General features: G+C 44.0%; 1 protein-coding gene across 1 annotated transcript in view; it reads right to left on the bottom strand.

Annotated features, from left to right (window-relative positions):
* Window positions 1-726: 726 nt before the first annotated feature.
* Window positions 727-13,974, bottom strand: part of pla2g4aa (phospholipase A2, group IVAa (cytosolic, calcium-dependent)) — a 42,640-nt gene continuing 29,392 nt past the window's right edge. Inside the window, exons 13-18 of the mRNA XM_041896973.2 lie at window positions 13,306-13,371; window positions 12,913-13,158; window positions 12,451-12,635; window positions 9,825-10,014; window positions 3,196-3,353; window positions 727-2,549 (exon numbers count right to left, since the gene is read on the bottom strand). Coding sequence (XP_041752907.1) covers window positions 2,409-2,549; window positions 3,196-3,353; window positions 9,825-10,014; window positions 12,451-12,635; window positions 12,913-13,158; window positions 13,306-13,371 — 986 coding nt within the window. The 3' untranslated portion in view covers window positions 727-2,408. The remainder of the gene's footprint in view (window positions 2,550-3,195; window positions 3,354-9,824; window positions 10,015-12,450; window positions 12,636-12,912; window positions 13,159-13,305; window positions 13,372-13,974) is intronic.

The raw sequence follows: 13,974 nt of genomic DNA, 5'->3' as shown, positions 1-13,974 counted from the left end.
ACAGGACGACTGCACCGTATTGAGGGGAGGATGGATGGGGCCATGTATCGCGAGATCTTGGCCAACAACCTCCTTCCCTCAGTAAGAGCATTGAAGATGGGTCGTGGCTGGGTCTTCCAGCATGACAACGACCCGAAACACACAGCCAGGGCAACTAAGGAGTGGCTCCGTAAGAAGCATCTCAAGGTCCGGAGTGGCCTAGCCAGTCTCCAGACCTGAACCCAATGGAAAATCTTTGGAGGGAGCTGAAAGTCCGTATTGCCCAGCGACAGCCCCGAAACCTGAAGGATCTGGAGAAGGTCTGTATGGAGGAGTGGGCCAAAATCCCTGCTGCAGTGTATGCAAACCTGGTCAAGACCTACAGGAAACGTATGATCTCTGTAATTGAAAACAAAGGTTTCTGTACCAAATATTAAGTTCTGCTTTTCTGATGTATCAAATACTTATGTCATGCAATAAAATGCAAATTAATTACTTAAAAATCATACAATGTGATTTTCTGGATTTTTGTTTTAGATTTTGTCTCTCACAGTTGAAGTGTACCTATGATAAAAATTACAGACCTCTACATGCTTTGTAAGTAGGAAAACCTGCAAAATCGGCAGTGTATCAAATACTTGTTCTCCCCACTGTATATATATTTTTTAGCAAACATTTCTAAAAACCTGTTTTCGCTTTGTCATTATGAGGTATTTTGTTTAGATTCATGAGGAATGTGTTTTATTTAATCCATTATAGAATAAGGCTGTAACGTAACAAAATGTGGAAAGAGTCAAGGGGTCTTAATACTTTCTGAATGAATTGTAAATAAGGGGTTAACCATTCTACAGGTATGGGTTCACTCAGTTGCATGACACAGCTAGTGGCAGAGTAGCTAAAAGCAACCCAAAGGAAGAGGTTCTTTGTGAGACACCGTCTATGGAATAGAGCCATCCCAATATGGAATGTGTGTGTAATGAGCTTCCTATGTATTGCGTGCCCATTTCAACCTGCAGCCTGCCAGCCTCAGAGAAATTCTAGGTTTGCTCAACTCCCCACACGTCTCTTCACCCTCACATCACGCCATTCAGCCAGGACTTCCCCTGGATGAGTGAGCTTACACTCCTCCCCAGCCATCCCCTGCTTCTCTCCCACTGGGTAAAACAGGGGGAAAGGAGGGGAGGAGAGTGCCAACATTCCATCATCCCTTCCCCCACTTCTCTTCTACAGTGTAGAGGAGGGAGAAGAGGAGGGAGGGAGGAGGAGGACGGAGGGAGGAACTGAGAGCGAGGTCTCCATTGTGTAAATGCTGTGAATAGCGCGCTTGCTTAGGGAGAGTGTGGGGGCCAATAGAATTTCACCAATTGCCTCACAGAAGGAGAGTTTTTAGAGGTGGTGCTGTGGACCGGCAACCCTGAGCTCCTAGTTAGTATAGTGGTAAGTATCCCCTCCTGTCACGCGGGGGCCAGGAGACTGGGGTTCAATTCCCAGACGGGGAGAGTGCTCCTTTTTCAGACCCTGCAGTGGCATAAAAGGAGAGTACAGGCACAGTGTGACAAAGAAAACATGCTATTACCCCATCTGGGTTGCCCTAAACCTCAGCAATGTTGCCACGATAAAGCAAAAGACCAAACACCCTTCCCCCTGTATGTATGGCACAAAATACAAATAAATAGATCAATAGGGAACGAGAGACCGGTAAAGATAGTTAGAATGGTATAAAGAAAATATCCTTTGTAAGGAGTCCTTCTATTTAAACTACAGATATTTCAAGTTTGGATCTGCAGCAAATACGTGAGTCAGTAAAAGCCGTTTTAGAAGTAAATGTTCAACCCTTGCCAATGCCACGCCTTGACTGACCCCTGCCAGGAATACTTTACATCACTAGGCAGGCCTTCACATAAATATGTATTCACAGGCATGATCTCTCCTCTCTCCTCTGCCTGCTGCATGAAGGGATGGTGTGTGTGTGCCCATGTGTGCATGTGTGTGTATGTTTGAGTGTGTGTGAGTGTGTGTGTGTGTGAGAGTGAGCGAGCCGTTTAAAGATCAACCACACCACCCAGATGCCAGGCCAGGAATGTACAGAACAAGGTGTGCTGCATCCTGTCTCCCAAACAACACAGTCATACGAGCTCAAAAGAAGAGGCAGCATAGTTGCTTTAAGTCAGCCTGGTCTCAGATCAGTTTGTGCTGTCTTTCTAACTCCCATGGCCATTGTTGTGAGTTGGCAAGATATCACAAACAGGTCTGAGACCAGGTTAGCTTGAAGTGAGGCTCATATCCCATTCAAACAGCGACATGCCTTGCAGCTACAAGGATAGGTTTGTTACCATTCTTATCTGTTCTTTGAGCTGTAATGTTTTGTTCTATCAAAAAACTTAACCTCCAGATCTTGTCATGGATATAGAAAGGTGTCTCTGGTGGAGTTATATAGGAAGCTTAGCTGAGCTGACGTCCCGTTTCAAGAACTTCTTGTTTTCAATCTCGTTGAGTGAGATGGAGACAGAGCAGCGTGAGGGGTTCTCCTGTCTCTGGGTGATGCTGTCCATTATCGCATCCTTGATCACCTACAGCAGAGAGAGAAAGGGAAAGAGATGGGAGTGAGGGGGAGAGAGAGGGGGCGAGAGGGGAGAGAGGGAAAGAGATGGGAGTGAAGGGGAGAGAGAGGGAGAGAGAGAGACCAACATAAGAAGATGACAGAGGAAACAGAACAGAGAAAATACAGTACTGAAAATAGAGATCATACACCACATACTACAGGCTAATAATAAACACATGTATATCACATTCTGGCCCTCCATCACAGCAGCAGTTACACACTGTCAACAACACCAGCCTGTGGTGAGACACATACATAGAGATTACTTGATGGGGAAATGGGAAAGTGACATTTTGTCCCAGATTTTTTCACTCTAGTGTTCAATTTGTACATGTGCATTTGCGGGGCATAACAAAAAATAAACCAAGCCAAGCATCATACAAGTTAGACCTATAGATAAATAGGCACATATTTCATTCCAGTGCAGGCTTGTGTTCCATTTTTTATTTTTATTTTTATTATTTGAGGACACGAGTACTCTAAATAAAATCATGCAAGTACTCGAACAGCCCAAAAATGTAAAATGCCCATCACTATGTGTGTGTGCGTGCATGCCTGCATGCATATGTGTGTGTATGTGCATTTGCTTGTTTGTGTGTGTGTGAGACCCGTACCTCGATGTTGTTGAGCGTGTTGAACTCCATGAGGTCGTGGAGGCGGGTGAAGGCCTGGTTGGAGTACTGAAAGTTGAACGTGGAGTATGGACTCTCGGGGTCATCGAAGACATCAAAGTCACCAAACTCCTTCTCTTTGTCCGTCTCTCGAGGGACTCCTGATGGGCAATACAAAAAGAAGAGTGGGTGTTGTTATTTTAATGCACATATAATCTTTACAACTCACTCACAAAGCCCTTCTAAAATACAATCAGAAAGACAGTTATGAAACAACAAAGAATGACAGAGGTGACTGGCTTTTGTCAGTAAATGCATTCCAGCGTCTGTGTAGAGATGACGAAACAATGGCAGATACTGAAACGGAAAGATAGAGTGGAATTGGTAGAGAATAAAATCTCAAAGATAATATTCTGCTGAAAGTAAACTAAGAGACAGGGGGAGAAAGAGAGTGGCATGCTACATGTTTAAACAACACTGTCCTACAATAGGTTAGAATTCTGCAATAGGTTGGAATTTGTTTATCAGATAGTGGGCCATATCCCATAGAGATGGAATGAATAACCTGTCAATACCTAAAATACCCTTTTTAAGTCATGAGATAAGTCTTTACAGTAAGGAAAGGGAAAGTGGGATACCTAGTCAAGTAATACTTAAGTTGATAACAAGACAGTGAGGTTTAGGTCCGAGAAGCTGTTTTATCTGATGAGCAGTTACTGTGGAGGTGTAGATATGTGATGTGAGAAAGTTTAATTTTAACAGCAGACTAAACATTCCTTAGAGACAACAGTTTAATTTGGTAACCAGTTTATAAAAGCAATAAGGCACCACGGGGGTTTGTGGTATATGGCCAATGTACCACGGCTAAGGGCTGTCTCCAGGCACTCCGCATTGCGTCGTGCATAAGAACAGCCCTTAGCCGTGGTATTTTGGCCATATACCACAACCCCTCGTGCCTTATTGCATAAATAGCCCTCCCGCCCCTTCCACGTATACTGTAGGTCTATGTCCCAATAAACATGAGTTGTTTCCTCTTACGTCTTTTCCCTAGTGATCGGGAAAGGTCAAAATGAAGCCACCAGTGGGATTTCACCTAGCTACCATGACAACATCCACCAATTCTGACCAAAATCCTATTCATGGAATAGAGGAAGAAGATGAAGCCATTGCAGTCATTAATGTAGCAATAGACAGATGGGTTGTTTAGCAACAAAACCGATGTGTGTCACAACCCTTGGGGCAAAACAGACGTGGTTGGCTCGAAATCAAAGGATTGTTGACAACATGTAAGCTATATTTCCTCTCCAAATGTTTACAAAAAACATAAATACATTTGCACAATGAGCACTTGCTGTCTCTCAAATACATTGTTAAAATTGTTGGTTAGCTAGCTAGCGAATTTTAGCCATATCAGTATTGTTTTTATTTTTTTTATTTAACCTTTATTTAACCAGGTAGGCCAGTTGAGAACAAGTTCTCATTTACAACTGCGACCTGGCCAAGACAAAGCAAAGCAGTGCGATAAAAACAACAACAACACAGAGTTACATATGGGACAAACAAAAACGTACAGTCAATAACACAATAGAAAAATAGAAAATCTATATACAGTGTGTGCAAATTTAGTAAGTTATAGAGGTAAGGCAATAAATAGGCCAGAGTGCAAAATAATTACAATTTAGTATTAACACTGGAGTGATAGATGTGCAGAAGATGATGTGCAAATAGAGATACTGGAGTGCAAATGAGCAAAATAAATAACAATATGGGGATGAGGTAGTTGGGTGGGCTAATTTCAGATGGGCTGTGTACAGGTGCAGTGATCGTTAAGCTGCTCTGACAACTGATGCTTAAAGTTAGTGAGGGAGATAAGAGTCTCCAGCTTCAGAGATTTGTTCAGTTCGTTCCAGTCATTGGCAGCAGAGAACTGGAAGGAATGGCGGCCAAAGGAGGTGTTGGCTTTGGTGATGACCAGTGAGATATACGTGCTGGAGCGCATACTACGGGTGGGTGTTGTGAGGGCCAGCCAACGAGAGCATACAGGTCACAATGGTGGGTAGTATATGGGGCTTTGGTGACAAAACGGATGGCACTGTGATAGACTACATCCAATTTGCTGAGTAGAGTGTTGGAGGCTATTTTGTAAATGACATCGCCGATGTCAAGGATTGGTAGGATAGTCAGTTTTACGAGGGCATGTTTGGCAGCATGAGTGAAGGAGGCTTTGTTGCGAAATAAGCCGATTAATATTCTAAGTCAGACCCGCCGAGAGTAGTGATTCTAGTCGGGCGGGCGGGTGCAAGCAGCGTTCGGTTGAAGAGCATGCATTTAGTTTTACTAGTGTTTAAGAGCAGTTAGAGGCTATGGAAGGAGTGTTGTATGGCGTTGAAGCTCGTTTGGAGGTTTGTTAACACAGTGTCCAATGAAGGGCCAGATGTATACAAAATGGTGTCGTCTGCGTAGAGGTGGATCTGAGAGTCACCAGCAGCAAGAGCGACATCATTGATATACGCAGAGAATAGAGTCGGCCCGAGAATTGAACCCTGTGGCACCCCCATAGAGACTGCCAGAGGTCCAGACAACAGGCCCTCCGATTTGACACATTGAACTCTATCTAAGAAGTAGTTGATGAACCACGCGAGGCAGTCATTTGAGAAACCAAGGCTATTTAGTCTGCCAATAAGAATGCGGTGATTGACAGAGTCGAAAGCCTTGGCCAGGTCGATGAAGACGGCTGCACAGTACTGTCTATTATCGATCGCGGTTATAATAGACAAATAGACGTGACATAATAGCCATAAGAACGCTAAATAGTTCATTCAATGGTTACCATCTGCACTGACCCTATCTTGCACTGACTCTATGCACACTCGCAATACTTAAATTAACAAAAATATAAACAAAACACGTAAAATGTTGATCCAATGTTTCATGAGCTGAAATAAAAGATCCCAGAAATGTTCCATACGCACGAAAAGCTTATTTCTCTCAAATCTTGAGCACAAATCTGTTTGTTTACATCCCTGTTAGTGAGCATATCTCCTTTGCCAAGATAATCCATTCACCTGACAGGTGTGGCATATCAAGAAGCTAATTAAACAGCATGCTCATTACACAGGTGCACCTTGTGCTGGGGACAATAAAAGGCCACTCTAAAATGTGCAGTTTTGTCACACAACACAATGCCACAGATGTCTCAAGTTTTGAGGGAGCGTGCAGTAGGCATGCTGCCTGCAGGAATCTCCACCAGAGCTGTTGCCAGAGAATGTAATGTTAATTTCTCTACCATAAGCTTCCTCCAATGTCGCTTTAGAGAATTTGGCAGTGCGTCCAACCGGCCTCACAACCGCAGACCAAGTGTAACCACGCCAGCCCAGGACCTCCACATCCGGCTTCTTCACCTGCGGGATCGTCTGAGACCAGCCTCCTGGACAGCTGATGAAACTGAGGAGTATTTCTGACTGTAAAAAAACCCTTTGTGAGGAAAAACTCATTCTGATTGGCTGGGCCTGGGTCCCAAGTGGGTGGTCCTATTCCCTCCCAGTTGAAGTCGGAAGTTTACATACAGTGGGGAAGAAAATTATTTAGTCAGCCACCAATTGTGCAAGTTCTCCCACTTAAAAAGATGAGAGGCCTGTAATTTTCATCATAGGTACACGTCAACTATGACAGACAAAATTAGGAAAAAAAATCCAGAAAATCACATTGTAGGATTTTTAATGAATTTATTTGCAAATTATGGTGGAAAATAAGTATTTGGTCAATAACAAAAGTTTCTCAATACTTTGTTATATACCCTTTGTTGGCAATGACACAGGTCAAACGTTTTCTGTAAGTCTTCACAAGGTTTTCACACACTGTTGCTGGTATTTTGGCCCATTCCTCCATGCAGATCTCCTCTAGAGCAGTGATGTTTTGGGGCTGTCGCTGGGCAACACGGACTTTCAACTCCCTCCAAAGATTTTCTATGGGGTTGAGATCTGGAGACTGGCTAGGCCACTCCAGGACCTTGAAATGCTTCTTACGAAGCCACTCCTTCGTTGCCCGGGCGGTGTGTTTGGGATCATTGTCATGCTGAAAGACCCAGCCACGTTTCATCTTCAATGCCCTTGCTGATGGAAGGAGGTTTTCACTCAAAATCTCACGATACATGGCCCCATTCATTCTTTCCTTTACACGGATCAGTCGTCCTGGTCCCTTTGCAGAAAAACAGCCCCAAAGCATGATGTTTCCACCCATTTTACATTTACATTTTACATTATTTAGCAGACACTCTTATCCAGAGCGACTTACAGTTAGTGCATACATAATTCTTTTTTTTCTTCTTTTTTTTTCTTACTGGCCCCCCGTGGGAATCGAACCCACAACCCTGGCGTTGCAAACACCATGCTCTACCAACTTAGCTACCTCCCTGCCGGCCATTCCCTCCCCTACCCTGGACGACGCTGGGCCAATTGTGCGCCGCCCCATTGGTCTCCCGGTTGCAGCCGGCTACAGCAGAGCCTGGATTCGAACCAGGATCTCTAGTGGCACAGCTAGCACTGCGATGCAGTGCCTTAGACCACTGCGCCACTCGGGAGGTGGATCTGAGAGTCTGCACCACCCCCATGCTTCACAGTAGGTATGGTGTTCTTTGGATGCAACTCAGCATTCTTTGTCCTCCAAACATGACGAGTTGAGTTTTTACCAAAAAGTTCTATTTTGATTTCATCTGACATTCTCCCAATCCTCTTCTGGATCATCCAAATGCACTCTAGCAAACTTCAGACGGGCCTGGACATGTACTGGCTTAAGCAGGGGGACAAGTCTGGCACTGCAGGATTTGAGTCCCTGGCGGCGTAGTGTGTTACTGATGGTAGGCTTTGTTACTTTGGTCCCAGCTCTCTGCAGGTCATTCACTAGGTCCCCCCGTGTGGTTCTGGGATTTATGCTCACCGTTCTTGTGATCATTTTGACCCCACGGGGTGAGATCTTGCGTGGAGCCCCAGATCGAGGGAGATTATCAGTGGTCTTGTATGTCTTCCATTTCCTAATAATTGCTCCCACAGTTGATTTCTTCAAACCAAGCTGCTTACCTATTGCAGATTCAGTCTTCCCAGCCTGGTGCAGGTCTACAATTTTGTTTCTGGTGTCCTTTGACAGCTCTTTGGTCTTGGCCATAGTGGAGTTTGGAGTGTGACTGTTTGAGGTTGTGGACAGGTGTCTTTTATACTGATAACAAGTTCAAACAGGTGCCATTAATACAGGTAACGAGTGGAGGACAGAGGAGCCTCTTAACCCTCCCGTTGTCCTAGGGTCAAAATGACCCGCCACTGTGTTGAACCAACTTTATTTAATTTTTATATTTTTTGGATCTTTTGTGAGAAGGAGGCAGTGATACTTTCTTTAAAGTCTCACTGCTTCCTTCTCACAAATGATCCCAAAAATATAAAAATTAAATAAAGTTGGTTGAACACAGTGGCGGGTCATTTTGACCCTAGGACAACGGGAGGGAAGAAGTTACAGGTCTGTGAGAGCCAGAAATCTTGCTTGTTTGTAGGTGACCAAATACTTATTTTCCACCATCATTTGCAAATAAATTCATTAAAAATCCTACAATGTGATTTTCTGGATATTTTTTTCTCAATTTGTCTGTCATAGTTGACGTGTACCTATGATGAAAATTACAGGCCTCTCTCATCTTTTTAAGTGTGAGAACTTGCACAATTGGTGGCTGACTAAATACTTTTTTTCCCCACTGTACACACTCACTCACACTACACCAACACTCTAATACACAACCCACACACATTTGCATACACTATATACGCACACACCACACACACACCGACAACACAAACACACACACATGCACACACATAACACACACATCATATGCTGCTGCTACTCTGTTCTTTATTTTACTCATATTATTATCTATCCTGATGTCTAGTCACTTTACCCTGCCTTTATGTACACATCTACCTCAAATACCTCATACCCCTGCACATTGATCTGGTACTGGTACTCCCATTATATAGCTTAATTATTGTGTATTTTATTCCTTGTGTTACTATTTTTCTATTTATAATTATTTGTTTAACTCTGCATTGTTGGGAACGGCTCGTAAGCAAGCATTTCACGTTAAAGTCTACACCCATTGCATGTGACAAATACAATTTGTCACATGCATCAATAACAAGAGACAACTAGCTGAAACGAGCAGCCTACGATTTCCCCGAATGGCAGTTTCTTGTCATTGTTGCTAGTTATCTGACAGTCTAGAATCATAACAACACACGGCCTTCTGCCTCCACACATTGTTTTTGGGACGTCTTCAGGCAACCCGGCCTATAGATCATAGCTAGGACCTTCAATTTTTCACAACCATCTAAGCTCACCAGGAAAAACTATGTGCCAAAGTTATAGCCTGTAACACAGTATTACACCTTCTAGTTTATGGGCCTAAAACTAAGGCCTAGGGTACGTCCAAAATGGCACCCATTTCCCTATATAGTGCGCTACTTTTGGCCATATGGCTCTGTTCAAAAGTAGTGTACTATATTGGGAATAGGATGCCATTTCAGATGCACCCTAGAGTTTTCCCTGATCCTACAGCCATACAGTAGTATCCCAGTTTCACCAGTCCTCACCGGGAGCTTTGAATTCCCTGAAGTTGATGTTGGCCAGTACAAAATGGATGACGGTGGGGCAGCACCTGTCTTCCTTGCGGGGTTTGAAGACATAACACTCCTTGAGGCCCTCACGGTCAAACACTTTGGGGTCGATCTTTGGGAAGGGCAGCTTGTTCATGCGAGCCCATTTCTCAGCTAGCAGGAGCTCCTGACACACACAGAACAGTAGATTGAAGAACAAACAGTCAATAAACGGACAGTTGTAAAAAATGGTATGTCATATAGATTTACTACATTCTCAAATGTTTTTGTAAAACAGAGTAAATATTGGTCTAAATATATTGTTGTGCAGAGAGCTAAAATTGACTTGTATATCCAATCCATTGTGTATCACGTTGTATAACATGAGTCAAATGCAATGGAGTTTCACATGTTGTTAATGGCTACTGTTTATACAAGGACTTATACATAGCTAGATATGATCGCCTCGTCGACCTGATAGCTAGTGAGGTGAGAGACAGTAACACCATCAGTGCTTTTCACAAGCATTCTCTTGTCAGAGGAGGCTGGTTTGATGTTGATGATGTGTTTTCTTATATACCAAATAAGTCAGATATTGTTGTGGGGGGAGGCCGGAGGGAGGTGCTCATTTTGGAAGTGGGTTGTTCTTTTGACTCTACATGGAGCAGGCCTTTGCTGACAAGTTGCTGAAATACCAGCACCTAAACAGCCTCGGTTATCAATGCAAACTTGAAGTGTGGATATTTGGCAGTCTCTGCCATGTACAGTGCATTTGGAAAGTATTCAGACCCTTTGACTTTTTCCACATTTTGTTACGTTACAGCCTTATTCTAAAATTGATTAAATTGTTTTTTCCCCTCATCAATCTACACACAATACCCCATAATGACAAAGCAAAAACACGTTTTTAGGATTTTGGGCAAATATATTAGAAATACAAACTGAAATATCACATTTACCTAAGTATTCAGACCCTTTACTCAGTACTTTGTTGAAGCACCTTTGGCAGCGATTACAGTCTCGAGTCTTCTTGGGTATGACGCTACAAGCTTGGCACACCTGTATTTGGAGAGTTTCTCCCATTCTTCTCTGCAGATCCTCTCAAGCTCTGTCAGGTTGGATGGGGAGCGTTGCTGCACAGCTATTTTCAGGTCTCTCCAGAGATGTTCGATTAGGTTTAAGTCCGGGATCTGGCTGTGCCACTCAAGGACATTCAGAGACTTGTCCCGAAGCCACTCCTGCGTTGTCAGGTCGTTGTCCTGTTGGAAGGTGAATCTTCGCCCCAGTCTGAGGTCCTGAGCGCTTCATCAAGGATCAAGGCTTCATCAAGGATCGCTCTGTACTTTGCTCGGTTCATCTTTCCATCGATTCTGACTAGTCTCCCAGTCCCTGCCGCTGAAAAACATCGCCACAGCATGATGCTTCCACCACCATGCTTCACCGTAGGGATGGTGCCAGGTTTCCTCCAGACGTGAAGCTTGGCATTCAGGCCAAAGAGTTCAATCTTGGTTTCATCAGACCCGAGAATCTTGTTTCTCATGGTCTGAGAGTCCTTTAGGTGCCTTTTGGCAAACTGTCATTTGCCTTTTACTGAGGAGTGGCTTCCACTCTACCATAAAGTCCTGATTTGGTGGAGTGCTGCAGAGATGGTTGTCCTTCTGGAAGGTTCTCCCATCTCCACACAGAGGAACTCTAGAGCTCTGTCAGAGTTACCATCGGGTTCTTGGTCACCTCTCCGACCAAGGCCCTTCCCCCCCGATTGCTCAGTTTGGCCGGGCGGCCAGGAAGAGTCTTGGTGCTTCCAAACTTCTTAAATTTAAGAATGATGGAGAGCACTGTGTTCTTGGGGACCTTCAATGCTGCTGAAATTTTTTGGCACCCTTCCCCAGATCTGTGCCTCGACACAATCCTGTCTCGGAGCACTACAGACAAATCCTTCGACCTCATGGCTTGGTTTTTGCTCTGACATGCACTGTCAACTCTGGGACCTTATATAGACAGGTGTGTGCCTTTCCAAATCATGTCCAATCAATTGAATTTACCACAGGTGGACTCCAATCAAGTTGTAGAAACATCTCAAGGATGATCAATGGAAACAGGAAGCACCTGAGCTCAATTTCGAGTCTCATAGCAAAGGGTCTGAATACTTATGTAAATAAGGTATTTATGTTTTTAAAAACCTGTTTTCACTTTGTCATTATGGGGTATTGTGTGTAGATTGATGAGATGTTTTAATTTTCTAAATCCATTTTAGAATAAGGCTGTAACGTAACAAAATGTGGAAAAGGGGAAGGTGTCTGAATACTTTACAAATGCACTGTACATAGGCTGACAGTACGTGGCCTTCAGATTGCAGGCCTGCATAGGACAAAGGCAAAGCAGATAGCGAGGTACTGCTCCGTGTCAGCGGTCATCGGCAGCCCTGCTGCGTGGAGAAGAAGGTGCTTTCTGTATCCATAAGTGTCCCTATATCCATGACCTATGAAATGTTTGACTGTAATGTGATTTGTGGATTCGAATAAAGTATTTTAAATGTGTGTGTGTGTGCAGTATGTTTGTATATACAGTGTGTGTGTGTGTGGGTGTGTGTGTGTGTGTGTCTGAATGTGTGTGCGTTGCTCACCTTAAAGGGTGGGCTGGAGTCACTGGGGCGGGCTGAGAAGTCGAAGGAGATGATGAGGTCGACGCCACGCTGCGGCCGCAGGATGAGGGGGTACGGGAGGTTATAGGTCAGACCACTGTCCACTATGTGGATCTTCTTACTCTTTACGTCCAGCGGCTCGTAGATGCGGTCAAACTCATTTGGGTCTGAGGGAGACCGCGGGAAGGAGACAATAAAGCAAAACATGTCATCATCTATCAAATCAATCAACCATTCTCACAAATAGTCTATAATAGTAATTCAAAGCCTTGATTTGATAGTTGATGTATTGCTTTACCCATCCACATAGAGATGGGTTAATGGGTCTGAACAGTCTAACAGGTTTCCAATCTTAGACAATCATGGTGATAGACTTATTACAGACATTCGGCTGTTAACCTGCCGCCCCCACCCACTCGGACCCCCTTTAAACTGATCTCAGACCTGTGACGGCGTCCTGTTCCTCCTCCAGGTTGTGGTGTGTGTATGATCCGTTGTTGAAGGGGGAGAAAGGCATGGAGGAGTTGAGGTTGAGCCCCAGCATGAAGTTGTGCACCTTGCCCGCTCTGCCCTCACGGGAGTTGAAGAGAGTAGACTCCCCCACCAGGGAGGTGAACATCCTGCTAGTCCAGCTGGCCTGGGCACTACGCTGGAGCTCTTCCTCTGCCTCCTGGTTCTCTGTTCCACCCGCTGGAGGGGAGGATGGAGGAGAGGGGGATGAGGAGAGGGGGTGAAATGGGGAAAGGATGTTGCTACCAAAGCCCCAAGACACCCAACACACACCCCACACCTTTCTATCTCGTAGACCGTAAACATGCATGCACACAATTATTTTACCTTTTCTTGGCTCGTCCTCATTTTCCTGCGTCTCCTCACCCACAATGTGCTGAGGCTTTATTTGCTCTGAAAAACAGTGACACAACAACATTCATGTGAAAACCAAACCCACACACTGTCTCTAACTTAATATTTTCACTGTACTTGTGCATGTGACAATAAAATTTGAACTAACTCACTATCCACAGTATGAGCTTGCTGACTAGACTACCAGTCAGTTTCTAACTTTTCTGTATATTGGTGTGACTATGAACTACCATGGAGTTCTCAGTGAATGTGCTTACTAACCTCAGCAAGATATTAAAGTGCCATTAGAGTTGCTTTCACATTAGGTCTGGAAGAAACGCACACACACACCGGGGTTTCTGTTATCCGGTAAAAGTCGGCTTTTGGACAATAAATAAATAAAAAGCTGATAAATAGAACTGGCGCCAGCCAATTGTCCAGGAGAAGACAAAAATCCTATTGCAAAATAATGCTTTATAGCCTATTAAATTGGTAATTGAAGCGCATTTGCCATTCAAGTGTATATACAGTGAGGGAAAAAAGTATTTGATCCCCTGCTGATTTTGTACGTTTGCCCACTGACAAAGAAATGATCAGTCCATAGGTAGGTTTATTTTAACAGTGTGAGACAGAATAACAACAAAAAAATCCAGAAAAACACAT

Source organism: Coregonus clupeaformis, chromosome 14 (genome assembly GCF_020615455.1).
Source record: "Coregonus clupeaformis isolate EN_2021a chromosome 14, ASM2061545v1, whole genome shotgun sequence".
Lineage (NCBI taxonomy): Eukaryota > Metazoa > Chordata > Actinopteri > Salmoniformes > Salmonidae > Coregonus > Coregonus clupeaformis.
The sequence above is the reverse complement of the archived record's forward strand: the minus strand, read 5'-3'. Positions and strand labels throughout refer to the sequence as shown.